We start from the raw sequence: 24,682 nt of genomic DNA on the forward strand, positions 1-24,682 counted from the left end.
GTACTTGAGACTTTTATGATTTCACGCTTCCTAATGAGATTCTTTGTTTCCTGGGTAAGCTTGCCAGGGGCCTGTCTAACTATCCTGCCTCTAACTTCCACTGCACACTCCGTAATGATACTCGTCAGATTATCATTCATTGTATCTATGCTACGGATGGTTTCCTCACTAAGAACCGAGTACCTGTTCTGAAGCGAGACTCTGGATTCCTGTACTTTCCCTCTCAGTGCTAGCTCATTGATTGGCTTCTTGCGTATCAGTTTCTGTCGTTCCTTTCTCAACTCTAGGCGAATTCGAGACCTTACCATTCTATGGTCACTGCATCGTACCTTGCCAACCATTTCCACATCCTGCACAATGCCTGAGTGTGCACTCATTATAAAGTTTAGTTCGTTCTTAATTTCGCCATTAGGGCTCCTCCATGTCCACTTGCGGTTTCCTCGTTTTCGGTAGAAGGTATTCAAAATCCGTAAATTATTGCGTTCTGCGAATTCTACTAGTAGCTCTCCTCTGGCGTTTCTAGTACCGATGCCATAATCTTCTACTGCCTGGTCTCCAGCCTGCTTCTTCCCTACCTTTGCAATAACGTCTCCCATCAGTATTGTATACTGTGTTTTTACCTTACTCATTGCCGATTCCACGTCTTCATAGAAGCTTTCAACTGAAGCGTCATCAAGGCTGGATGTAGGCGCGTAAGCCTGTACCACCTTCATATTGTATCTCTTATTCAGTTTAATTACAATACCTACTAGCCTTTCGTTAATGTTATAGTATTCCTCTATGTTGCCAGCTAAGTTTCTGTGAATTAGGAGCCCCACTCCCAGTTCTCTTCTGTCAGCCAAGCACCAATAGAAAAGGACGTGCCCATTCTGTAGCACTGTATAGGCCTCATCTGTCCTCCTAACCTCACTGAGCCTATTATATCCCATATAACACCCTCTAGCTCCTCAAATAGTACCGCTAGACTTCCATCACTAGATAAGGTTCTAGCGTTAAACGTTGCCAAGTTCACGTTCTATTGGCGGCCTCTCCGAATACAGAGATTCTTAGCTCCCTCTGCTGCGTTGCAGACCTGACCGCTGCCGTGGTCAGTTGCTTCGCAGCTGCTGGGAAATGAGGGCCGTGAGTTATTCGGCGTATGCATGTGGGAGGTAGTGGCCAGATACTGCACCAGGATGGAAAATTCTTCTCTGGTGAGGGAGTGCGTTCCCGGTTGTGGTTACCGGTGAGGCCGTACCCCAGGCCTCGTAATACAGTTCCATCACCACGCGCATTTTTTTATCCGGTTGGGAACGGCGTGGCTCCGGGATTTGAACAACGGACCCTATACATGTGAGGCGGATGCTCTAACCACTACGCCATTGCTTCTTTACTCAACGTTCCGTAATCCGGTGGCATGGCGAACACATGGTGACAAGCCGATCTTCTTCTAGTGTCAATGAATCGGGCACGTTTCTCGCCATTGCAGAAATCGCTGGAGTCCTCCTGCACAAGCTTCCTCTCGTCACTTCCATGCACGTTCTGCCTATCACCATGAGACCAGCCGCGACCATTTTGCCTAAGAACATTCTACTGAACACCGCTACTTCCGCTCTCCATCCCCCCCAACGTCTCCAGTCTCGTTCTCCCCGGCCCAACCGACCATCTTCCCCCGCCTTCCCACGAGGTTCTTCGACGGCAAACTAAGTGTTGCAGCCCCCGGAGGTGGCACTACATCGCTCAGGCTGACAGAAAATCCTCTCTTGAATATATGGAGAAAACAGGACCTTATAGACTATAAGTAGACGGCGTACATGTTTTGCTCTTGTCGACACTGGCACAAAACTTTCCGTGATGACGAGTGATTTTCGCCACAAGCTCAAGAAGGTTCTCACACCTGTTACGACTCAGTTAGTCCGTGTCGGATGGCGGAATAGCATCTATCATTAGAATGGGCTCCGCTAGTGTGAGCATTGCAGATTGACACACAGTTGTTCTCTTCACGATCCTTGATGAATGCCCCCACGAAGTAATCTTGGGCTTCGACTTCCTGTCCGCGCATTCTGCCCTCATAGACTGTTTGACTAGTACGCTCCATCTACAATTGCCCGCAACAGAACCACTTGTACAACGGCGGAGTCGCCTCTGCACAACGGGACACGCGCACCTGCCTCCACAGACAGTGACCTACGTAGAGCTCGTCTCAATACCATCAGTTACCGACGGTGACTATGTTCTGACCCCTATTGCCAATGTCCTCATAAACCGCGGCATTAGATTACCGCACACCATTCTGTCCGTCGCAGGAAATTCTACGCGCCTCCCAGTTGTCAAGTTTAGCTTGACACCTCAAGTGCTGCCACAAGGGATCTCTTTGGCGTTGCTCTGCACCTTAGAAGACAATGCGGTAGATGTTTTCACGATGGCCGCTCCTTCTGACCTTCACACTCAACATCAATCTGACACTTGATGCGACAGCGCTATTACGTCTATGATCTCTTCCAACTTAACGCTGCAGCAGACTGACGAGCTTCACCAGGTTCTGCTGTCCTACATCGACGTTTTTGACCTCAATGGCCGTCCGTTGGGGAAAGCTACTGGTACGACTCACCGCATAAACACTGGTATTGAGCACCCTATTCATAGGCGTGAATATCGGGTGTCGGCGGACAAGCGTCACATTATCCAAAGTGAGGTCGACAAAATGCTCGCCAAGGACATCATCGAGCCATCCCGCAGTCCTTGGGCTTCTCCTTTAGTGCTAGTCTGCAAGAAAGACGGCACATGACCTTTCTGCGTCGATTACCGACACCTCAACAAGATTACCAAAAAAGACGTGTACCCTCTGCTATGAATAGATGATGCGCTTGATTGCCTCTATGGGTCCCACTATTTTTTCCCTTAGACCTTCGTTCCTGCTACTGGCAGGTAGAGGTAGAAGAAATGGACCGTGTAAAGATGGCATTCATCACTCCCGATGGCCTATATCAGTTCAAAGTCATGCCTTTTGACCTTTGTAACGCTCCAGCCACCTTCGAACGAATGATGGACTCCCTGCTCAGAGGATTCAAATGGTCCACCTGTTTGTGCTACTTGGACGACGTCATCGTCTTTTCACCAACATTTGAAACTTATGTAGAGCTCCTATCAGCCATCTTAGGCATCTTCCGTCGCACTGGCCTGCAGCTCAACTCGTCGAAATGCCACTTTGGACTTCATCAAATCACAGTACTTGTCCATTTAGTAGACGCCAACGGTGTACAACCAGACCCGGCAAAAATCAGCGCCGTCAAAAACATTCCTTCACCACGATCTGCAAAGGATGTAACCAGCTTAATAGGACTATGTTCCTACTTCGGACGCTTCGTGAAAAATTTTGCGCACATAGCGAGGCCGCTTACGTAGCTCCTCAAAAAAGACGTCCTGTTTTCATGGGGATCCGAAGAGGTTTCTGCGTTTTCGACCCTCATCGCTCTTCTCACTACTCCTCCGATTCTGGCACACTTCAACCCTGCTGCCCCTACGGAAATCCGTACAGGTGCAAGTGGACATGGCATTGGTGCAGTGCTGGCTCTGACACAACATGACCATGATTGTGTTATTGCATATGCCAGCCGCCTCCTATTCGCACCTGAACGTAACTATTAGATCACAGAGCGTGAGTGCTTGGCTCTTGTATGGGCGGTGGCGAAATTCCGACTTTATCTATACGGACGCCCATTTGCGGTAGTTTCCGACCACCACGCGCTCTGCTGGCTCAACTCTCTGAAAGATCCATCAGGCCACCTTGGTCGCTGGGCTTTACGATTGCAAGAGTTTTCCTATTCGGTCGTCTACAAATCTGGTCGTCTACACCATGATCCCGATTGCCTCTCCCGGTATCCTGTAGACGATCCTGAGGACACTGACGAGCCCACGGAGAACTCTATCTTCTCTGTGCGTTGTGAACCACCTTCAGTTCGTTGTGCCTAACTGCAGTGGATCTCAACCTGATGTGACGGCTGTCTTGTAGGAGGACATATGTAATGTCTATAAAATTGGATTGTTATCACTGCATACCCTGTTGATGTTTTATAAACATTACGACCTATATGAAAAGCAGTTGCGAGACCTGGCGTGGCTCTGTGGTAGAATACTGGGTTGCCGCACAGAATATTGGGGCTCAATATCAGCTGGGACCCTTACATTTTTTCTTTACATTCGCTGGGTCACCGCTGCTGATGTCAGCTCTGTCTTAATGCTCACGCATTAAAATTACCGATGTGTGTTCTCGCCATTCCTGGGTAGATATGAAGTGTCCATCACCACTGGCACATACCTGCATAGCAGTGGCACATACCCGCCCAAGAGTATGTGCCATTGTCTGGCAGAAAGTGTTTGACGGAGTACCATGATGAGATGGTGGCATTATTCTTGTCATTACCAGCGAATTGTATTCATCCAACTATCTTGCTTTCCCATACTAATTTTGGTTTACTTCAAGTTATCGATCTGATCACCCGAGCACCCAGGCGTAGGAGGCTAGATAGATAGATAGATACGTAGATAGACGCCAAAAAGTACATGCAGCACTCGAAGAAACGCTTCACAATTATTAACAATTTATGTCAGAGTGAAAGCTCAATGTATGCTCAATGTATGTCCTGTAAGTCTGCTTTAGCGTGAAACTTTCGTCAAGCTGTGGTGAGCGTAGTTGAGGTGCAGTGTGAGCGATGGTGCCGGTTTTCCATGAACATGAGAGACGCCGCAAAGCAAGATTGAAAAATTAAATTAAGACACCAACCATTACTTTTATTTTACATACTATATATATTATTTTGTTTTCCTCTGTCCTCTACCCTATGGCCTTTTTTACCTCCACTCTTCACCTTCCTTGCAGAGCAGCGTGCTAGATAAATAATTGTACACTGGCAAATTTCTGGGTTCACATCGACCAGTGGTCACAAACTGACCTTAGGTAATGGCCTACTGTTACTGGAGCGTGTGACGAATTCCTGTAACCCCGCTCATTCATGCTTGACGTATTCTAAAGTTTGTTGCAGCAGTAGATATGCAAGGCAATAAGCTCTCTTAGAAAGCTACACAATTACTTAGAAAAGTGTTTCAGCACCCCTCTAAAGAAAATTTTTGTAGTTGCGTTGCAGTAGTGACACTTTACTACTGGAGCTGTATACTTTTGGTATGTAAAACAAAATTTAGACGCAGGTTGTCACCTTCATTTTAGTGAAGTGGCTTCTCTTTTAATAACGGTAGTTTAGTCGGAAACTACTGTGTACAGCTTACCGGCTATCCATACTTGGCAAATATCTGCAGGAAGGATATGTTTGGTCACTTGTAGTCGTGATGCTCCTTGTTTGACAAGTTTTTCTTGTACTATATGTGAGTATTGTCTGCCAGCATTATTTAGCAATTGCATCAGTCAGTCCGCCATAGTGCTTTAGCATTGACAGGGCTTGGCTGCTGACCCGAATGTGGTCGATTCGATTCCGGCCATGGTGATCGCACATCCACGTAGGTCCATCTTTTGTGCGATGTCAATGCACGTGACAACAGAGTTATTCGACCGTACGAGTTGCGGAACTTCCCATAGGCTCTGTGTATCGAAATCCAGACACGCCATTAGCCCTGCTGTCGGGAGGGAGCAGAGATACTCTATATGCAACCTTTAGACAACAGAGTTGAGCATACCTTTTCCTTCTGCCGCTCGCACCGCTGTACAGCGAACGCTGTAACGTGGTGCAAATGGATGTCAAATGTTCAGTTTCACGTGGCGAAGCCAACTTTACGTGCACGATAGCGTGACACTCGCGCGTTCTCTGCCCGCACCGAGTTCAATCTCATCGTGACCGTCATTAGGGCCTTTTAGCTTGTAAGTACTATATGATTTGTGTTACCATGTTACCATATAGAATCTGCACGTGCGCGGGTCTTTACAGAACGTAAACCTTTACGTAACGTAATCTACCCGCCGGATAGGCTTAATGTTGTGGCTCTATTCTGTAAACTACCTGCGTTTGTAGAAAGTTGCAAAAGCCACATTGTGGAGACTACAGACATCGTGTCTAAATAAGCTGAAAGGCGAGCGCCAATAGCGATTACATTGTTTCAGCAGAATTACCAAAGCTAATCTAGCTTTGGTAATCGAGGCTTCACACGTCCGAGGCTTCACACGTTCGAGCCCTTGGGAAGACCCAGAATAGGAGCCAGTGGGCCAGTTGGCTGTACATAGTTTAAACAATTAGCGCGCTACAAGGAGGTAAAATCGAATGAGAACTCGCAAGAAAAAGAAATCAGCGAAGACTACGCAGTGCACTGTGCCGGCGCTGTTTCCTGTGTTAGCGCTCTTTCGCTATCCCTAACAGTAGCGGAAGTGTCATTCCTTCATGGCAAAGAACCTACGGTAACAGCTGTCAAGATACATGGGCACCGAATTGAGGATAGTATCTCTCTTGAGGTAATTCTTGCGCATGTGTGAGTGTTTTTTGTTCTGTTTGTTTCCCTGTAACACAAGAGTTTCTTGGAACAGTGGTGTGCAGCCGCACGAAGCACAATGTAATTGCAGGTGTGAACCCATGCCAATCTTAATTTATATTAGCTCGTGTGTTAGGACCAAGCAGGAAAACGTTAGCCCATGAAGTACTTGAGGCATATGAGATAAAAAGAAAGGGGAACGAATGCGTCAGTGTCCCGTCGATCGCGTTGTACAAGAAGAAATACCTGTTTCTAGATAGCACTGTGTGATAGCTTTCTTCTGTTTGTGTTTTTGGGTGTTCAATGTCATAGTCGCTTGTGCTGCATGCCCCTCTCTTTGTGCTCAATCTGGAAGCATATATATTTGGAAGATGTGAGAAAAATAAACAAGTTGAAAGTCTGGTGCCCAATCCTGTCTCGTTCTTTTTTTCTTGCTTGTATCAGTTGCGCCACAAATACTTCATTAAGCTGGTAGAAGCGTACAGGTAAAGGTTTGGTGCTGAGTTGTGTATGCAGGTGCTTTGTAGCCAACGTTTTTGCAAAGGTATGAGAACACATTCTGTCTGTAATAGTTTATATAAATATTAACAAAGCGAATTCGGGTGCACTACTCTGAAAGAAGATCTTCGTAATGGGTATGCTTAAAACAACAGCGTCTTTTTTTAATGACGTTGGCTGTGCAGCTGAAAGGTGAATCTACGCCGAAGCTGTGAGCACTTCTAGCAAACATAGTTTTTCTAATTGAATGATTGCAACAAGTCTTGTGCAGCCAGTGCTAAGCAGCAAATGTTGGCTAATGCTTTTCGGGAATCGCACGTTGCCAGGCACAGATAATTAGCCGTGTTACACCGATTGTTCGTTGATTGTTATGAACGTAGTGTTTCTTTTGCTTTGAATACCATAGTCCTCCTAAACTCAAACTTTTTAGGCATTGGCTTAGTGTTAGTGGCTGCAGGTACAGCATACTCATGACAACAAAACAAAAGTAATTGTGCGGTTGCGAAAAGCTTTCGTGGGTACCACATGAACTCTGATAAGCATTGATCGCGTGCTACATTATGTCCTTTGGCAAGAAGTGCTCTGTGCATTATTCTTGGCCTAATTGTCTTTTGCACTTCTTTGGTTGTGCCCTCTATACAAGGCACTGCTGTGAAGTGGTTAATGTTTACACTCAATGTGACGGCTGGGAAATTGCCAAGTAATAGGAAAAACAGACAGAAAAAAATTATTCCACGAATATTAGAAGCAATATTTTATTGTAGTGACATTCAGCAACCACTATTCGATGGTGCAGCTTCGTGCATTATGGATAGCGGGAGGAAATGCAGGCTCAATTATTGTGAATGCCACAAAGCCAGAATGACTCAGAAAAGCTGTGCAATCTTTTATGCAAGGCTCTTTTTTGTGAAATCTGCGAAGTGCGTGCTTCCTATCCAAGGAGTTTTGTTTGGGGCTCCTTGCAGGATCTCATTCTTCTCAGCCGATGCCAGCTTTGACCGAGTGGTGGCCTTCATCGGGACGCACAGCAATGAGGTGATGGAGTGTCATGCATTCCTCTGTGCTAAGCGAAGAGTTGCCCATGCGGCCGCTCTCACCATCTCGGAAGCCTTTCAGGTGAATGCCCGATCGCAGTCGGAGTGACATCTTTGTACATGTGCGCTCATCTTAAAGCCTCTTGGGGGAGTGAATGAGACGTGCCAATAAGAATGGTAGTTTTGGTCAAAATGTACAATTTATTTTTGACTTTTTCTGCAACCATGAGACCATTTTTTACGTAATGGCAAAATATTAGGTGGAAATTAGTAGAAGTTATGACAAATGCTTTTTTACTGGTGGGCTCTCATCAAAAGCTATGAGGAAATTGGGGAGGGGGGGGAAGACATTTATTTGATGTTCTGCGCAAGAAAATCGATGAATGGTATTCTGGAGGCGCTGCGTTAGATTGCCTCGAGTGTGCAGCGGAGGCGAACGAGTGCATGATGTCACGCCACACGTGAGACATGAGCGCCATTTGGCAGTTTTCTTAGAAAACGAAGCGCGTGGCTCTGAGACAGGTGTGGACGCCCGTCTCAGAGGTGGTAAAGTGTAGAACGCAAGGCGACGGGTAGGTGCCACCACCATCTTGTTTTAGTGAAGCGTTGAAAACAATCACCTTTTTATGCAAGCGTTGCATGGTCAGCGCAGTGTGATAAGCGCAACGGTCCTTAAAACTACTCATGTATGCCTGTTCTAGTAAAATATGAACATGCAGAATATATACGTGTTGTTATGGTGCCCCGGACACGCGCAATAATTGCTTTTTAATTGACAATTGCACAAGTGTGAACGCTGAATTTTGAGCAACATTGGTGGGCGCTGCGAATGGGGTCGGCCGTTTCAAGTACCCGGTGCAGTTAAGAGTGCACAGACAATAGTACAGACAGGCAAATCAAACTTTTTGCGTCAAAAGTCCCCAAGAAAGACTATCGTCTTTAAAAAGCCGTATTCACTAGGCACGCAGCTTGGTCATGATGCGCCGACACGCGCTTATCCCCCACGCGTACTTTGCCCCACGAATGAAAGGGGGGGGGGTCTATAGATGCTTGTGCGTGCGTGCTTATCTTTCGGGAGGGAGAATCGCGGGCCTTCCACTTTTACCGAAACGATTGTGTTTAGGTACCGGGCGCACAAAGATCCCTTTGCTCGCTGGACAGGCGCCGTTTGCGCAAAGAGGGCGCTTTTCAAACACAGCGAAGTAACAACTGGAGCGCTTTTTACTTCTTAATGCGCACTCATATAAAAACCTGTGATTATGCTTAATGCGTAGTTTTTGTTTGAACAGTGCGCTACGTGTCGAGCCATAAACGTTAGTTAGCGCTCGTCCTGTGTGTGTTGTTTTGTGCGTCATGTGTGCATGAACAGCGTGTTGCACGTTTCGATCTGCTAGCCGTCCTCAGCGTTACATTCTAAGTTGTTTCTATCGTATTCATTGCTTCGCTTTTGCGGCAAAACTGCCACTTCTTTGTTGTCGGGTTTCTCATTTTGAACTTAGTTGGGACACCTGCTTCGTGGGGCTCGTTCGGCCGGTACGTAAGCTACACGGCTGGTTACAAACAGCAAGCGCTGGAGCATTCGAAGCGAGCGGCACGACGACACTTCGGCGTTGATCTGTGCGCTTTCGTTACGAGAGGAAACAAAAAGAGCTTCGGGCTACAAAAAAGATTTGTCGCGCATTTCACGGGCCCAAACAAGCAAAGCCGTCACGCGTAATTCTCGCTGTTGTGACACCCGTAGCTTGTTTTCCTCACGTGAAGAACCCTCCCCCCAAATTGGCATGAACTTTTCTGAAAAAAGGTGGGTTCATTACGCCAGTGAGTACTCTATTTTTATGCAAAATAAAGTGCGGTAATTCGCAGTTCACACCTTGTTCTTCATCATACTGTAAGCTAATGGTTATGTTAGCGCTGGTAACAATTTCTGAGGTCTGAAATGCTTCAATTTAGGTCTGCAACGCGCGGACGAGAACCGGCGCCTTCAGCATGGTATGACCGATGGCTGAAACGCGCATATTTTGTGTTTTGAATTATCGATACATCAAACCATAGCATGATCGTCTTCAAGTTTGATATATCTAGGATCTACTGTAGTAGGTCAAACATTTGTAACAAAAAAAACAGCGCGAAGGAGGCGTAACACAAGCGAACAAACATACAGGACAAGCCCTGCCCGCAGCGTTGAACTCTGCGAATGTTAGACAGTGAAGGTGTGATAAATGTTGCACCAGTGCCGTCCTGTGTGTTTCCCAAGCAATGTAACGCACAAGACGAGCACTGCCCACAGTGTTGAACACTGTGAGTGTTACGCAGTTAATTAGTTATATGACAGTGTCAACGTGTACATTCCACAAACGAAGGAATATACAGGACAAGCACTGCCAACAGTGGTGAACACTGAAAATGTTACACAGTGAATTAATTATGAATGTTCCACCAGTGTTGACCTGTGTCTTTCTTTGCGCTGCCCTTTTACAAGTTTGAACTGATTTCCTGTAAGGAATGAAGGAGGTAGCGTGCTGTGCCTTGTTATTTCTTTCTTCCTTGTGTCTCATTAGCTCTCCATCCTTCTTAGTTTATTGGCTGACCCTAATTTTTATCCTATTGCTCTTTGTAGCTTTTGGTGGGCAGTGATGAATGTCTCGCCATTATAATGTTAGTGCAACTGTTTATCAAACTAGCAGGAGTTAGATTGATTGAAAATAGCGGGTATATTATATATCTCAATTGATTCTAAAAAATCCCCCCTAAGAACACATGAAAGGGCCCATTAGCGCTTTTCAAATTCCTATTTATTTTATTTGTGTGTATTGTTGACTCAAGGATCGACAGATAAATACTGCGCTAATAGCACTTCAAAAGATGCTCAGTTCAGTTGAGTGTCTCTTATGCAAGTAAAAGCTGGTGGTTCTAGACATGCTCCCCTTCATTTCATCAACATCTGTAGCCTTTTTGTTAGCACCTTCGTTGCCTTGAATTTAATCAAATTCAAGCTCGTCGAGCATTCTTTTTGAATAAGATTGAATGAGCTCATATCGTATCAAATTAATTTGTGATCTCTTTCTGATTCAATACTCGTGTTCGACTGCATAAACGGGAGGAGAAATGAGCAGGTCGCCAGAACGTTTAAAGATGTGTTCAGGACTACAGTAGGGATCTTGAGAGAGCCCTTGTTGGCAGCAGATGTTTTGTGTGACTGACTCGGTTACTTTGCTTAACAGCTAGGACACTGCCCCTCTATTTTCGCAGGATGCAGATAGTCAGCAGGACAACCAGGTCGAGGCCAATGGCAAAAAGGAGGTCAAAAGGAAGGAGGTAGGTCGTGTGACACCACTCATCGACCTCTCCTCTGACACGGTGGGTATAATGTGTTGCTGTGCCCTTTCTAGCCACCTTTTTCTACGATGGTGTTCTGTGTGATACTTTGACGGCCATCTTTGTCACGTCGAATGAAGACAGCTTTGTAGGAGGTTAAAAGGGGCTGGCTTGCTTTCTTCACCATTGCTTCATCATTTCTTCACCATGGCTAGGACGCTTCCAGTGCTAGAGGTGGCATGCCAGAAGCATGCATACACTGGTGGCCGAATATATGGTGCATCGGGCTGCTGAGTTCGAGGAGAGCGATATTGCAGGTCTGATTTTTGATTGATCAGGGATCATTTGGGGACCTATTGGGCTTTGAAGTAGCGGCAGCCGTGGCAATCATCATGTGCCCTTGTAAAATGTTCTGCTGAACCACATCGAAAAACCTTTGTAGAACTGCTTCGTGTCCATACTGCTTTGTATTTTTTGTAGTTTTGGTAGCTGGTAATCATCCTCGACTTCTGGACAGTTTTGCTCATTGAAACACTTGTTGGCGTGTTGCATGTCTAAAGGCCACACAATGTTTAGCGATGGTGATTGCATACTCTAACGTCAAAGCATGCACGATTTGGCTACATTCATTATTTTAGGTTCAACATTGCAACCTAATTAGGCATGTGCAAATATTCAAGTATTTCAAACATTGAGACGAACGTTATGGTATTTTAAAGTAATTTTGACTAATGTGTAAATTTGTCAAAATTTCTAAGTATTTGAAATGAACTAATGCATATATTAGATCACTTGTTCAACTGAAAGCTCTCTATGCTTAGGATAAATGTAGAAACAACCCTCACCAGTAAATTCAGGCCTAGAAACAATCTAGAAGCAACCAGATTAGTCTTTAGAATTGTCCAGTTTTGCTGTTTCAAGCCTTGCGCGGCTTAGGGCTCTGTTATACCCCGCGGTTCAGAATGTGCGCGTGGTGGCATTCATTTAGTTGAATCATGTTGGCAATACCTTGCTGGGCGCAAATCCACCTGCCCGATATTCCTCTGCATGCCCCGTGATTAGTTGCCTTGACGCATGCACGTTTGAGCAAGCTCGGCGTTCCTTCGTTACGAAGAGACGCAGGCGCAGTGGAGTCTGAGGTTACGTTCCTGGCGCGAATTGTAACATTTTGCGCAGGCTGCCGTCGGGGCGCGCCGACAGACTATGGAGTGTTCATGCTTTGCTAGCATAGTGCTGCTGAGCCAAGTGTGTATGTGCGTCAACGTTACGTCGAACTATATTGGGCCCTTTAGTGCAAGCTGCAGCAATTTTTTTCGTAGAACTTTACAATTCGTTGCTTTCGCATTCATTACTTGGCCCTTTTGGCAAAACTTTGAGGAGAAGAAGGAAATAACTGTATTAGAGAAAAAAAACTGCAAGATGTGGGAGAATGATCTCCTTCCCCTAGGTGGCAGCCATGAGTCCTTGCGCTCTGGCGGCATCCTCACCTTGCCGAAGAACGTCGAGTTGCACTTCTGGGTCTGCGCTTGGCAGTGCGGCCTCCCACTGCTCTCCATTGCTGTATCTTTTATATTGCCCTGTTACTGAGGGGCAAGCCCACAGTATATGATTGAGATCCACCCTTTGATTGCAGAACTTACACAAATCTGAGTATATATCTCTGGGTTCATTTAGTGAAAAGTTACCGGGTTCGGGAAAGTGTTGGTTTTTAAGAGGCGCCATGCTGACGCTTGCTTCTTGTTGAGCGATTTATGTGCCGGAGGGAATTGAACTCTTCCTAGCCTGTAGTGTTTTGTGATCTCTATTTATAACTAATCATGCCATCTCTCTCCCTCACCAGACTTCGCGCTGCGCTGTTTGGAGGCTAGTTCTCGAGCCAGATCATGCATGATTTCGTTCCCGGGGAGAGAGAAGTGAGCAGGTGCTCGTATAATATGAACTCCCGCTCGTTGCAGAGGTTAGCCAGAATTCTTAGCGCTTCCCGTGAGATTCTTCCCTTGGTCTAATTTTTAACAGCGGTTTGGAATCTCTGATCATGATTTCGGCTTTTGTGGAGGCTAATGCTAGTGCTAGTGCTATCGCAGCCTCCTCCGCCACTTTTACCTTATCTGTACGTACACTGCCACTGATGTTGGAATCCCTTTGAATGTTCGTAGGTACAATTGCCATGCTTCGGCCATTCTCGTATTCTGCGGCATCTACATAGACGCCGTCCCGGGCGTTGCTGAACTTTTATGTAAGCTTTTCGCCTTTTATATCCTTCTGGCGTGGTGATGCTCAGGATGCATATTTCTAGGTAATTAAGGCACCGCGATATGCCCCCTTGCCTCCCACGGAACGTATTTTTTACCCCATGTTGCACGTTGTACGTGACGCCGATTGTGTCCAAAATATGCCTGCCCGTAGGGCTCTGGATTAACCTATCATACTGTGCCATCGTGTGGGCCTCTATTATCTCTGCGAGTGTGTTATGTAGCCCTAGAGGTAAGAACTTGTCGTGTGACGTATTTCATGGTAGACCTACTTCTTGTTTATATGCTTTCCTAATGATGCAATCTATTTTGCTCTGTTCGGCTGCGTGCAGTTTAAGATATGGGGTGACGTACACGATGCGGCTGACTACAAAAGCCTGGAATAAACGAACTAAGTTATGTTCCTTCATACCCTAGTTTTTGTTGGCTATTCGTTTGATCAGGCCGCTTGTTTGGTGGACGCTGTTCTCTAATAGCCTAATAGTTTCTCTGTTGTGCCGATTCTCAGATATACGGAGGCCGAGAACTCGTATGTTTGCTACCGTGGGTATTTTACTTCTCCCTGCAAAAATCGTGATGACTGGCCTTTCCTGGAGGCTTTTGCGTCCCCTACTTGTGTGCCTATAAATTAGCAATTCCACTTTTTTTGGGAGAGCATTTTAGCCCCTTACCTTCAACATTTCTTTCTACAGTGTCAGCAGCCTCTTGTAATATGTTTTCAATGTCGCCGTCACTCCCACTCGTCACCCATAGGAAGATGTCGTCTGCATATATGCTATGTCTAAGACCCTCGATCTGGTTGAGTTTTGCGGATAGGTCAATCATCGCCACAATAAATAACAGGGGAGACAGCACCGAACCCTGTGGCGTCCCCCTACTGCCCAATTCAATCCCTTCAGATCTTGCCTCTCCAATCGCAATTCTTACAGTGCGGTTGGATAGGAAGTCTCTCACATACGCGTAGGTGTGCTGTCCTATCTCCAGTCACTGAAGATTCTCTAATATGGCTCTGTGTGTGATGATATCGAGGGCGTTAGTCAGATCAAGGCCAAGGATAGCCTTAGAGTCTAAATATTGGGTCTTCACGTCGAGTATTTGATGCTTATTCTTTAACATGTTGTCCTGCGTTGATAATTTAGGTATGAAACCGATCATGGTATGTGGGAAGAGTCCGTTCTCCTCCATGTAGGTAGTGAGGCGTGCAAGGATGACGTGCTCCATGAGTTTGCCCATACATGAAGTCAGTGAAATTGGTCTAAGGTTATCTAACTGTGCTTTATTTCCAGGCTTTATTCTTCATAATGACCTAAGCAGTCTTCCATTGACATGGAAAGGTCGCTTTCTCCCAACACATATTCATGTACTCAGGGAGGGCCTTCATGTATTCGTTGCGCAAGTTTCTGAGCGTCTTATTAGTTATTTCATCTGGTTCCGGAGCAGACCTAGGGTCTAGTCCAGAGAGCTCAAATCTAATATCGGCCTCCATTATATCAGCATTGTGTATAACGTTGTCCTACCCCTTGTAATCGGGAAGTGGTTCTTTTGTTGCGTCGGCGAAGTACTTTTTCGTAGCTCGTGGAAAAGCTCCTCCTTTGTTCCTGCATAGTTATGTATTACTTGTTGCAGCTTATGCCTCTGTGCAAATTTTGTACTTTGCGGGTCTAGAAGACTTCGGGGAATGTTCCAAGTCTTTGACATCTTCATTTATTTATGAATCAAGTTACACGTGGCTTCCCACTGTTGTTTGGTCAACCGATTCGCATGGAGATTTATCTCGTTTGGTAATGCAGCTACTCTCTTTCCTAAATTACGATTGTATTTTTGTCTTTTCCAGCGCTTTTTGATGCTAGTCCTTGCCTCCCACAGACGCAACAGTTTGCTGTCCATCTCCGCCATTCCCGCTTCTTTGGGAACAATTTTAGTGGATTTCTTCACACTCTGTTGGGAGCTTCTTTACCCATCTTGTATATCTGCTATGGTATCATCCGAATTCTCCTCTCGAATGTTGCGGAAATTGTTCCATTCTACAAGTGCCAGTTTTCTACCTTTTTTTGAGGGCCTGCATGCACTGTTGTTACTACAATATAATGATTGCTGCCAAAATTCTCCTGCGTAATTACCCATCACGAGTCTGCTTTGTCCTTCGTAAAAGTTAAGTCCTGTGTTGTGTCATTGCTAATGCAGTTGCCTATTCTTGTGAGCTCCTCGGGATTCATTATCAGCGTAAGGCCCTCGTGTGAGCGTCTGTCCATAAGTTGCGTCCTTCTATATTCTCAGCAGTGTATCCGCAAGGTGCGTTAAAGTCACCGACTATGACGAGAGCCTATCTCTTTGCTAAGCTCAAGGCTTTGCAGAAAAATGGACCAAACTTGGGCTTCTGTCAGGGTGGGCTTTAAATGTTAAGCATGAAGAGGCTTCCTCTCTCTTACGGGAGGGTATTATTTCTATAAGGACGTGGTCTATGCTGTGCATTCTGGTATCATGCTCTACAGCCTTGAGGTTTCTATGTACCAGAGTTGTGACTGTCGCCTTCTCACCATAAGTACTAGACGACTTGTACCGCGATAACTTTGCCGTCCCCCGTTCTCCTGCAGGGCGATGACATCTGGTGCCTTACTGTTTATCACGAACTGCTGCAGGTTCCCTCGTTTCCTACGATTCCCGCAGCACTGCCGAATAATGTACTGGTTACGTGATGCCGTGTTTAATTATGGGATCCTACCCGCTTACCTTTCTGATTTCTACTGTGGGTGTACTGCTGTACGGTTCTGATTTAACGGTTCTGCACTAGACGACCTAACGTCCTTTGGCGTGCTCACTATCGCTAATACCCTGTGCTCGAGTCCATCAAATCGTTGCTTTATTTTCATGTACATGCATGTAATTTGGTTTTATAGTTTATCAAACATTTCTTTATACAGTCCCTTAACCTCGCTAATCGAAAAATTTCCGGCTTTTTCTGCTTCTTCCTGCGCCCTCCTTTTGAGTGGCGGTGACTCCCCGCTCACTAGCGAGAGAACAGATGTTGGGGCTCGATTAAGCGTTGATATTTTACTAACAGAGGGGCCGTTAGTCATCATACCCACGTTCCCCACCTTTTGAAGCTTCGCATTTTCCACTTTCAGTTGCTTAATCTCTTCTTCAAGCATTAGGTTCTCTCTAGTAATCTGTTTTAACATTTTTTATCTGCATTATTTCCTTTTCCGAGGCGGACCCTATAACATTACTTGAAGAGGCAGTGTCGGGAACCACACTTGCAAAGCTCACCTGTGTGCTGCCGCTTCCTCGAGTGCCTCTTGAGTGGGACCTTGGCCTTGATCTTGATCTGGTTTTGGAGCAGGACCTGTACTGTCTTCTTCTCCTTCCCTCAGTAAGCTTTGGGGAGGGTGCGGAGTGGTCTCGTGCGAGGCCGTTCCCATTGTTTCGCCTGTCAGTGTCCTTGTCCGACTGCTGGCTGTTTGTTGTGTTGGGGTCGTAATGGCATACGCCGACTTCCTTGTACTGGTAGCCGGCTTAAGCGCTCGCTGCCCGTGCTTCCTCCTCGTCTCGCCTCGTCCGTTCCCAGCGATTTCTTCTAACTAGGTACGCTATCTTGTATCTTGCCATACATCTCTTGTCTCCAGTGGGGTGATCTTCGCCACATAACTTGCATTCCACTTGACAACTGTACTCTTGCACTGGATTCTGCTTCCACATCCCCTGCACACCTTGTCGTTGGGGTAGGGACACACGTCTGCTCTATGTCCAAGTCTCCCACAACCGTAGCAGGCATCGAAGTGTTTCCTGTAGAGTGTGCACTTAACAAGCATTGCTTCACACCTCACATATCTCGGTATGCGAAATCCCTCAAACAGCGCAATAATATTGTTACGAGAACGAGACCGACTCGGAGGGGTAGTCACTGATGTATTTACAGCCGGTTAAGCGAGCAGCTCCAGCCACACAGATTAGCTCGCGCCAGTCTATCTGCTTTGTCTTCTTCAACTTCAAACACTGGCACGTAGCATGACCCCCGGTGGCGGAGGCACCGTCCCGGTGCTTTAAAGGTTGTTATCTGATGCATTCTTGTACGGCTTGATCCGCGAGACATGCACAATATTACTGGATTGCATAGCAGATCATGATGTATAGATGGGGCAGATCTCGTAGGTGACAGGTGTTACTTGACGCAGTATACGGTAGGGTCCCGTGTAATGAGACAGAAGTTCTTCTGATAGGCCCAGCTGACGATGGGGAGACCAGAGTAAAACGAGGGTACCGGGAGCAAAATGTACGTCTCTATGTTCCGCATCGTACCGACGGCATTGGTTGGTTTACGACGCCATTAGCCGAGCGCAAGCGAGCTGACGGGCATGATCAGTTCGCGCAATCGCGTTGCGGGCGTACTAATTAGTCGACGAGGTGTGAGCTGAGATGATTGTGTTCAGTGGTAAAGTCGGCTCTCTTCTGTACAATAGGTAGAACGGTGAGAAGCCCACTGCGTCATGAAGGGATGAATTGTATGCGAAAGTTGCGTAGGGTAAGGCAAGGTCCCAGTCTCGGTGGTTGGGCGATACGTACATAGCGAGATATTTGTTAGAGTGCGGGTAAATCGTTCCACGAGGCCATTTGTTTGAGGGTGGTAAGCGGTTGTCAGTGTGTGTTGCGTGGAACAAGAATGCACAATGTCCGCGATGACTTGGGTTAGAAATGTACGGCCATGGTCTGTGAGAAGCTGTCTCGGAGCACTATGAATCAATTCAACGACCCGTAACAAGAAGTCAGCCACGTCGGTTGCACAGCTGGTCGGTAGAGCTCGCGTAATAGCCTAGCGTTTAGCGTAGTATAACGGCTAGCTATTTGTTTCACAATGTTGATGTTGGAAAAGGACCAAGCAAGTCTAACCCAACACGGTAAATTGGTTCCGTGGGTATGTCAATTGGTTGAAGATTGCCAGCGGGTAGCAGCGACAGTGGTTTACGACGTTGGCATAGGTCACACGTGGCGACGTATCGGCGTACCGAGCGAGCAAGGCCTGGCCAGAAGAAATGGCGCCGGACGCGCTCGTACGTGCGGGATACGCCAAGGTGTCTAGCCGTCGGAGCGTCGTGAAGTTTGGTGAGAACACAGCGGTGCAAATGCTTAGGCACAACAATGAGAAGGTCGGGCTCGTCTGGTCGGAAATTGCGACGGTATAGCACACCCTTTTCTGAATGAGAACGTAGCGGACAGAAGCATCATTTGTGGAGGATTCCATACAGCTGATGATGGCAAGCAGCACTGGATCGTGCTTCTGTTCTTCCCCAATATTAAGGAAGTCGCGCACTGAGAAGATAGAGTTCTTCGTGGGCTTGTCAGTGTCCTCAGGATCGTCGACAGGGTACCGGGAGAGGCAATCGGTATCATGGTGTAGGCGGCCAGATTTGTAGGCCACCAAATAGGAAACCTCTTGCAGGCGCAAAGCCCAGCGACCAAGGCAGCCTGATGGATCTTTCAGAGAGTTGAGCCAGCAGAGCGCGTGGTGGTCAGTAACTACCGAAAACGGGCGTCCGTATCTATGAGGTCGAAGTTTTGCCACCACCCACACAAGAGCCAAGCACTCACGCTCTGTGATAGAATAGTTACATTCAGGGGCGGATAGGAGCTGGCTTGCATATGCAATAACGTAATCGTGGCCATGTTGTTTTTGAGCCAGCACTGCACCAATGCCATGTCCACTTGCATCTGTACGGATTTCCGTAGGGGCAGCAGGGCTGAAGTGTGCCAGAATCAGGGGAGTAGAGAGAAGAGCGATGAGCGTCGAGAACGCAGAAGCCCTTTCAGAGCCTCATGAAAACCGGACATCTTTCTTGAGGAGCTGCGTAAGCGGCATCGCTATGTGCCCAAATTTTACACGAAGCGTCGGAAGTATGAACATAGTTCGATAAAGCTGCGTACATTCTTCGCAAATTGTGGTACAGGAAAGTTTTTGAACGCGCTGATTTTTGCCTTGTCTGGTTGTACACCGTTGGTGTCTACTAAATGGCCAAGTACTGTGATTTGATGGCGTACAAATTGACATTAGGATGAGTTGAGTTGCAGGCCAGAACGACGGAAGATTCCTAAGGTGGCTGAGAGGCGCTCTATATGAGTTTCAAATGTTGGTGAAAAGACGATGACGTCGTCAAAGTAGCACAGACAAGTGGACCATTTCAATCCCCCCAGCAGGGAGTCCATCATTCGTTCGAAGGTGGGTATAGCGTTACAAAGGCCGAAGGGCATGGCCTTGAATTAATATAGGCCATCGGGGGTGATGAATGCCGTCCTTTCACGGTCGATTTCATCTACCTCTATCTGCCAGTAGCCGGTACGAAGGTCTATGGAGGAAAAATAGTGGGACCCATAGAGGCAATCAAGCACATCAGCTATTCGTGGCAGAGGGTAAATGTCTTTTTTTGGTAATTTTGTTGAGGTGTCGATAATCAACGCAGAAACGCCAAGCACCGTCTTTCTTGTGGACTAGCACTACAGGAGAAGCCCAAGGACTGCAGAATGGCTCAATGATGTCCTTGGAGAGCATTTTGTCGACCTCACTTTGGATAATGTGACGCTCGGCCGCCGACACCCGATATGAACGCCTATGAATAGGATGCTCATTACCAGTGTTTATGCGGTAGTCATACCAGTAGCTTTCCCCAATGGATGGCCACTGAGGTCAAAAACGTAGATGTAGGACAGCAGAACCCGTTGGAGCTCGTCAGTCTGCTGCGGCGTTAAGTTGAAAGCGATCATCGACGTAATAGCGCTGTCGGAGCACGTGGCAGATTGATGTTGAGTGTGGGGATCATAAGGAGCGGTCATCGTGAAAACATCTACCACATTGTCTTCTAAGATGCAGAGCAACGCCAAAGAGATCCCTTGTGGCAGCACTTGAGGTGTCAAGCTAAAGTTGACAACTGCGAGGCGCGTAGAATTTCCTGCGACGGACAGAATGGTGTGCGTTAATGTAATGCCGCGGTTTATGAGGACATCGGTGATAGGGGTCAAGAAAAAGTCACCGTCGGGAAATGGTGGTATAGACCGCTACCAGGGTACGTCACAGCGTGACGTCACTGGTGCACGTGCAAGGCACCGGTGACGTCATGCACCCTTTCAGTGGTTGGCAAAACATTCCCGCCATTGGTTGAAGGGGGTGCAGTCGCTCGGTTCTTGGCCCAAGTTTTTTTTCTTTTTGAAAGCTGAATCTTCATCTCACAGTGGCCGCACTAGGTGTGGTATGTGTCAGAGAACATCGAGGTATGTGGTAAAGTGCGTGATGAAATAATTGCCACGCTGGCTGGCCTTTTATTACGGAGAAGTGAACACACGTGGCGGTCTGTGCGAGGAACAGCGGCATCATCCTCGAAAATGCGCAGTGTTGACTGTTGCTTGTAGTGTGTGTTTAAAGGCATCGAAAATATTGGTTCACCATTACGGACGGTGAAACTGGAAATATTGTGCGTGCTGTGTGCTGTGTGAATAACGCGGTGCGTCCTGTGTGCGAAAACACTGGTATTCATTGTGGGCCGGTTGCAGTAACTGGTTATCGACGGAACTTTCCGATCTTACATTTTAGTCAAGGTAAATATGCATATGACGCGATTATCTAAGAGTGGGTACATCTCAACGTATGCACGGTGTTCAGAAAATTGAAAGTGCATGATCTCCGGGTGATGTATGTGACTACACATGAGGTAGGTATAAGCATGGGGCAGCATTGCCAAATCTGCATATACGCTTTACCACGGCTGTAATTGGTAATATTGGATACCTAGTACGTGCTAATAGAAACAGCGGAGATTTTCAGTTCTTATCTACTTTGTACTTTTACTGCTCGATCTTTAATAAGTGACAATAAGCATTAGAAGTTCGTGTGTCAGGCCTAAACAAGCAATATAGACACGACAAGACGTTATACGTGTCAAATGCAGCAAGGTAACTGTGCCAGATAATATTGTTGGAAATGTTGTATATTATTAAGTTGTCGGGTTTTACATTACATAGATAGTTTTCACTGGGTTATCGAGAAACGCAGCGGCAAAATTTCACTTTAAATTTCACAAGGATATGTTAACCTGAGCCTTACACACGGCAAGAAGTAATTTTCTTTTTTTCATTTGTCTTCCATCAGAGTTTTGCGCAATGAGCGAGAATCTTATCCCTGACATCGCACACAGCAGCTCAAAACCATGCTGCCGCCAATGCTGTACCTCGTTTAAAACTGCAGTGTACATGCCACGATGGAAATTGAACGAGTTCACATTCATGCCATGCGAATATTTCTCGAAGTGCCAGTCACCGTTTACATTCAAAACGTTCGCTTTCCAAGAAGATCAATTTTTTATGGTTGCCTTTACGTGGGTGAAGCCTACTGCGTGCTAGTCACGTCTCTCAGTACTCCAAATAAAGTTTCTCTATTCATACATCCATCTGCGATGAGGTATTTCCACACTATGAGCAGTGACCCTTGCGCAACCCCCTTCTTTTAAAAGCTGTGACTTGGGACATAGCAAGGTAGAAATTACTGTTGAAGGAATGCAGATACTTAGCTCTGCTATGCAGAAAAATGCCGTTGGCGGAACTTTCTTGTCAACCAGCACCTGCTCCGAGAGAAGGTATGGTGGGTGAAGTGCCCGCATTGACGTCACATTGTTTACAAACAGGGAGAGGTCTATTGAGACGAGCTCTATGTAGGTCAGTGTCTGTGGAGAGAGGCACGCGTGTCCCGTTGTGCAGAGAATCTGTTGCGGGCAAGTGTAGACGGAGCGTACTGGTCGAACAGTCTGTGAGAGCAGAATGCGCGGAAGGGAAGTCGAGGTGTAAGATTACCTCGTGGGGGCGTTTATCAAGGACGGTGAAGAGAACAACTGTGTGTCGATCCGCAATGCTCACACGTGTGGAGAACATTCCAACGATAGATGCTATTCCACCATCTGCAACACGGACGAACTGAGCGGTCGCAGGTGTGAGAACCTTCTTGAGCTTGCGGCGAAAATCACTCATCATCACGGAAAGTCTAGTGCCGGTGTCGACAAGAGCAGTGATATGTACGCCGTGTACTTGTTCGTATATAAGGTTTCGTTTTGTCGGTATCGTCAAGAGAGGATTTTTGGTCAGCCTGAGCGATGTAGTGCCACCTCCGGGGGCTGCAACACTTAGTTTTCCATCGGGGAACTTGTGGGAAGGCGGTGGAAGACGGTCGGCGGGGCTGTGGAGAAAGAGACTTGCGACGTTGGGGGGATGGGGAGCAGGAGTAGCATTGTCAGTAGCAGGTTCTTGGGCAAAATGGTCGCGGCTGGTCTTATGGCGATAGGCAAGACGTGCATAGAAGCGACGAGAGGACTGTCGGGCAGTAGGACCCCAGGCACTTCTGCAATGGCGAGAAATGTGCCCGATTCTGTGACACGAGAAGCAGATCGGCTAGTCATCGTGTGTTCACTATGCGAACGGATTACGGAACGTTGAGGGAGAGCCAGTTGGGAAGGGACGTGCAGGCGTGTATTGGGGCTGGTAGTCGGTGCGGGGAGGCGGTGAGATAGAGTGAATTCCCTAGCTGGCGATATCCTGCCGGACAATTGCTTGCAAGAGAGGCAACGTAATTGGAGGAGAGTGGTCAGGGGACGTTGGTCCCACCTTAGCTCGAGCAGCCGCTTCAAGTTCCTGCCTCACCGGTCGCGTCAAGTTGTAACAGGTGTCTGGTGGATGATATGTGTCGAAACTCAAGGACGTCGCAGTGGTGTTCGCAAGGCACTGGAACTGATGGGAGATGCGCCTGCTTTTAGCTTGTTGGAACCGGCGGCGTTCTTGAATGATCGCATCAACAGATGACACATTGTTGAATACTAACAGGTTGAACACATCGTCGGTGATACCCTTTAGGATATGCGCAACTTTTTCAGGCTCGGACATGTTTTCGTCAGCTTGGCGGCGTAGTTAGAGGAAAGCCTGAATGTAACCAATGTAGGGCTCTGTGGAAGATTGTGCGCGAGTTGACAACTCATTTTTCGCAGCTTCACGACGACCAGAGGTGTTGCCAAAAAGCTCATGGATCTTTTCTTTGAAGCTGTCCCAGCTTGTTATGTCATGCTCGTATTTGTCAAAGCAAACACGAGGGCTTCCGTCGAGATAAAAGACGACGTTTGCGAGCATAGGAGTGGGATCCCACCTGTAAGTGGCACTGACGCGTTCGTAGAGGCGTAGCTACTGGTAGACGTCGAAACCCTCGTGGCCCGAGAACACGCCGGGGTATTTGAGCGCGAGAAGCGTCACGAAACTTGTTGCGGGCACTGGGTTGACAGGCTGGGCAAAAGGGTGGGCGACCAGAGAGGATGTAGCCGAGTCTTGAGTGGTCTTGTTGAAAGCCGCGAGGGAGCGTCCGCTTCGGAGTTCCGTGGCGAGGATGGGGATTGCACAACTCCTGCAATTATGTTACGAGAAGGAGACCGACTCGGAGGGGTAGTCACCGATGTATTTACAGCCGGTTAAGTGAGCAGCGCCAGCCGCACAGATTAGCTTGCGCCAGTCTATCTGCTTTGTCTTCTTGAACTCCATGCACCGGCAAGTAGACATATCGTCCGCGTTTCCCATCAATTTCGCATGAAGGACTCCTGGGTTACATGGAGTGACCAAGTTGCTAAAGATGTCTTCTGGGCTCTCTTTCTTGGACACCTCTTGTTTCAGTCCCCTTGACATGTTCTTCGGGGCTGCCCTGTGCGCACAGGTCTCAAATTCCTGCTGACCTATTCGTAGTTTGGTATTGGCTCCAAACTCTCGGGCTCTATCCTCGGATAGTGTACTGATGACGAGTATGTTCTGCGTGTTGTTGATGCACTTACCGTCTTCCACAACCGCCTCCCGGCCGACCCCCGCAGCATTGCGCAAGCAGCTAAAGACGTCTTCTGGGCTCTCTTTCTTGGACACCTCTTGTTTCAGTCCTTTTGACATGTTCTTCGGGGCTGCCCTGTGCGCACAGGTCTCAAATTCCTGCTGACCTATTCGTAGTTTGGTAATGGCTCCACACTGTCGGTCTCGATCCTCGGATGGTGTACTGATGACGAGTATATTTGTTGTTGATGCACTTACTGTCTTCCACAGCCGCCTCCCGGCCAACCCCCGCAGCGTTGCACAGGCAGCAAT

At 47.2% G+C, this 24,682-nt stretch overlaps 1 protein-coding gene across 1 annotated transcript in view; it reads left to right on the plus strand.

The window, feature by feature from the left end:
• LOC119173702 (uncharacterized) overlaps window positions 1-24,682 on the plus strand; it is an 82,268-nt gene that overhangs the window by 18,421 nt on the left and 39,165 nt on the right. Inside the window, 3 exon segments of the mRNA XM_075876829.1 lie at window positions 7,914-8,064; window positions 11,232-11,339; window positions 16,758-16,894. Coding sequence (XP_075732944.1) covers window positions 7,914-8,064; window positions 11,232-11,339; window positions 16,758-16,894 — 396 coding nt within the window.

This window comes from Rhipicephalus microplus, chromosome X (genome assembly GCF_043290135.1).
Source record: "Rhipicephalus microplus isolate Deutch F79 chromosome X, USDA_Rmic, whole genome shotgun sequence".
Classification (NCBI taxonomy): domain Eukaryota; kingdom Metazoa; phylum Arthropoda; class Arachnida; order Ixodida; family Ixodidae; genus Rhipicephalus; species Rhipicephalus microplus.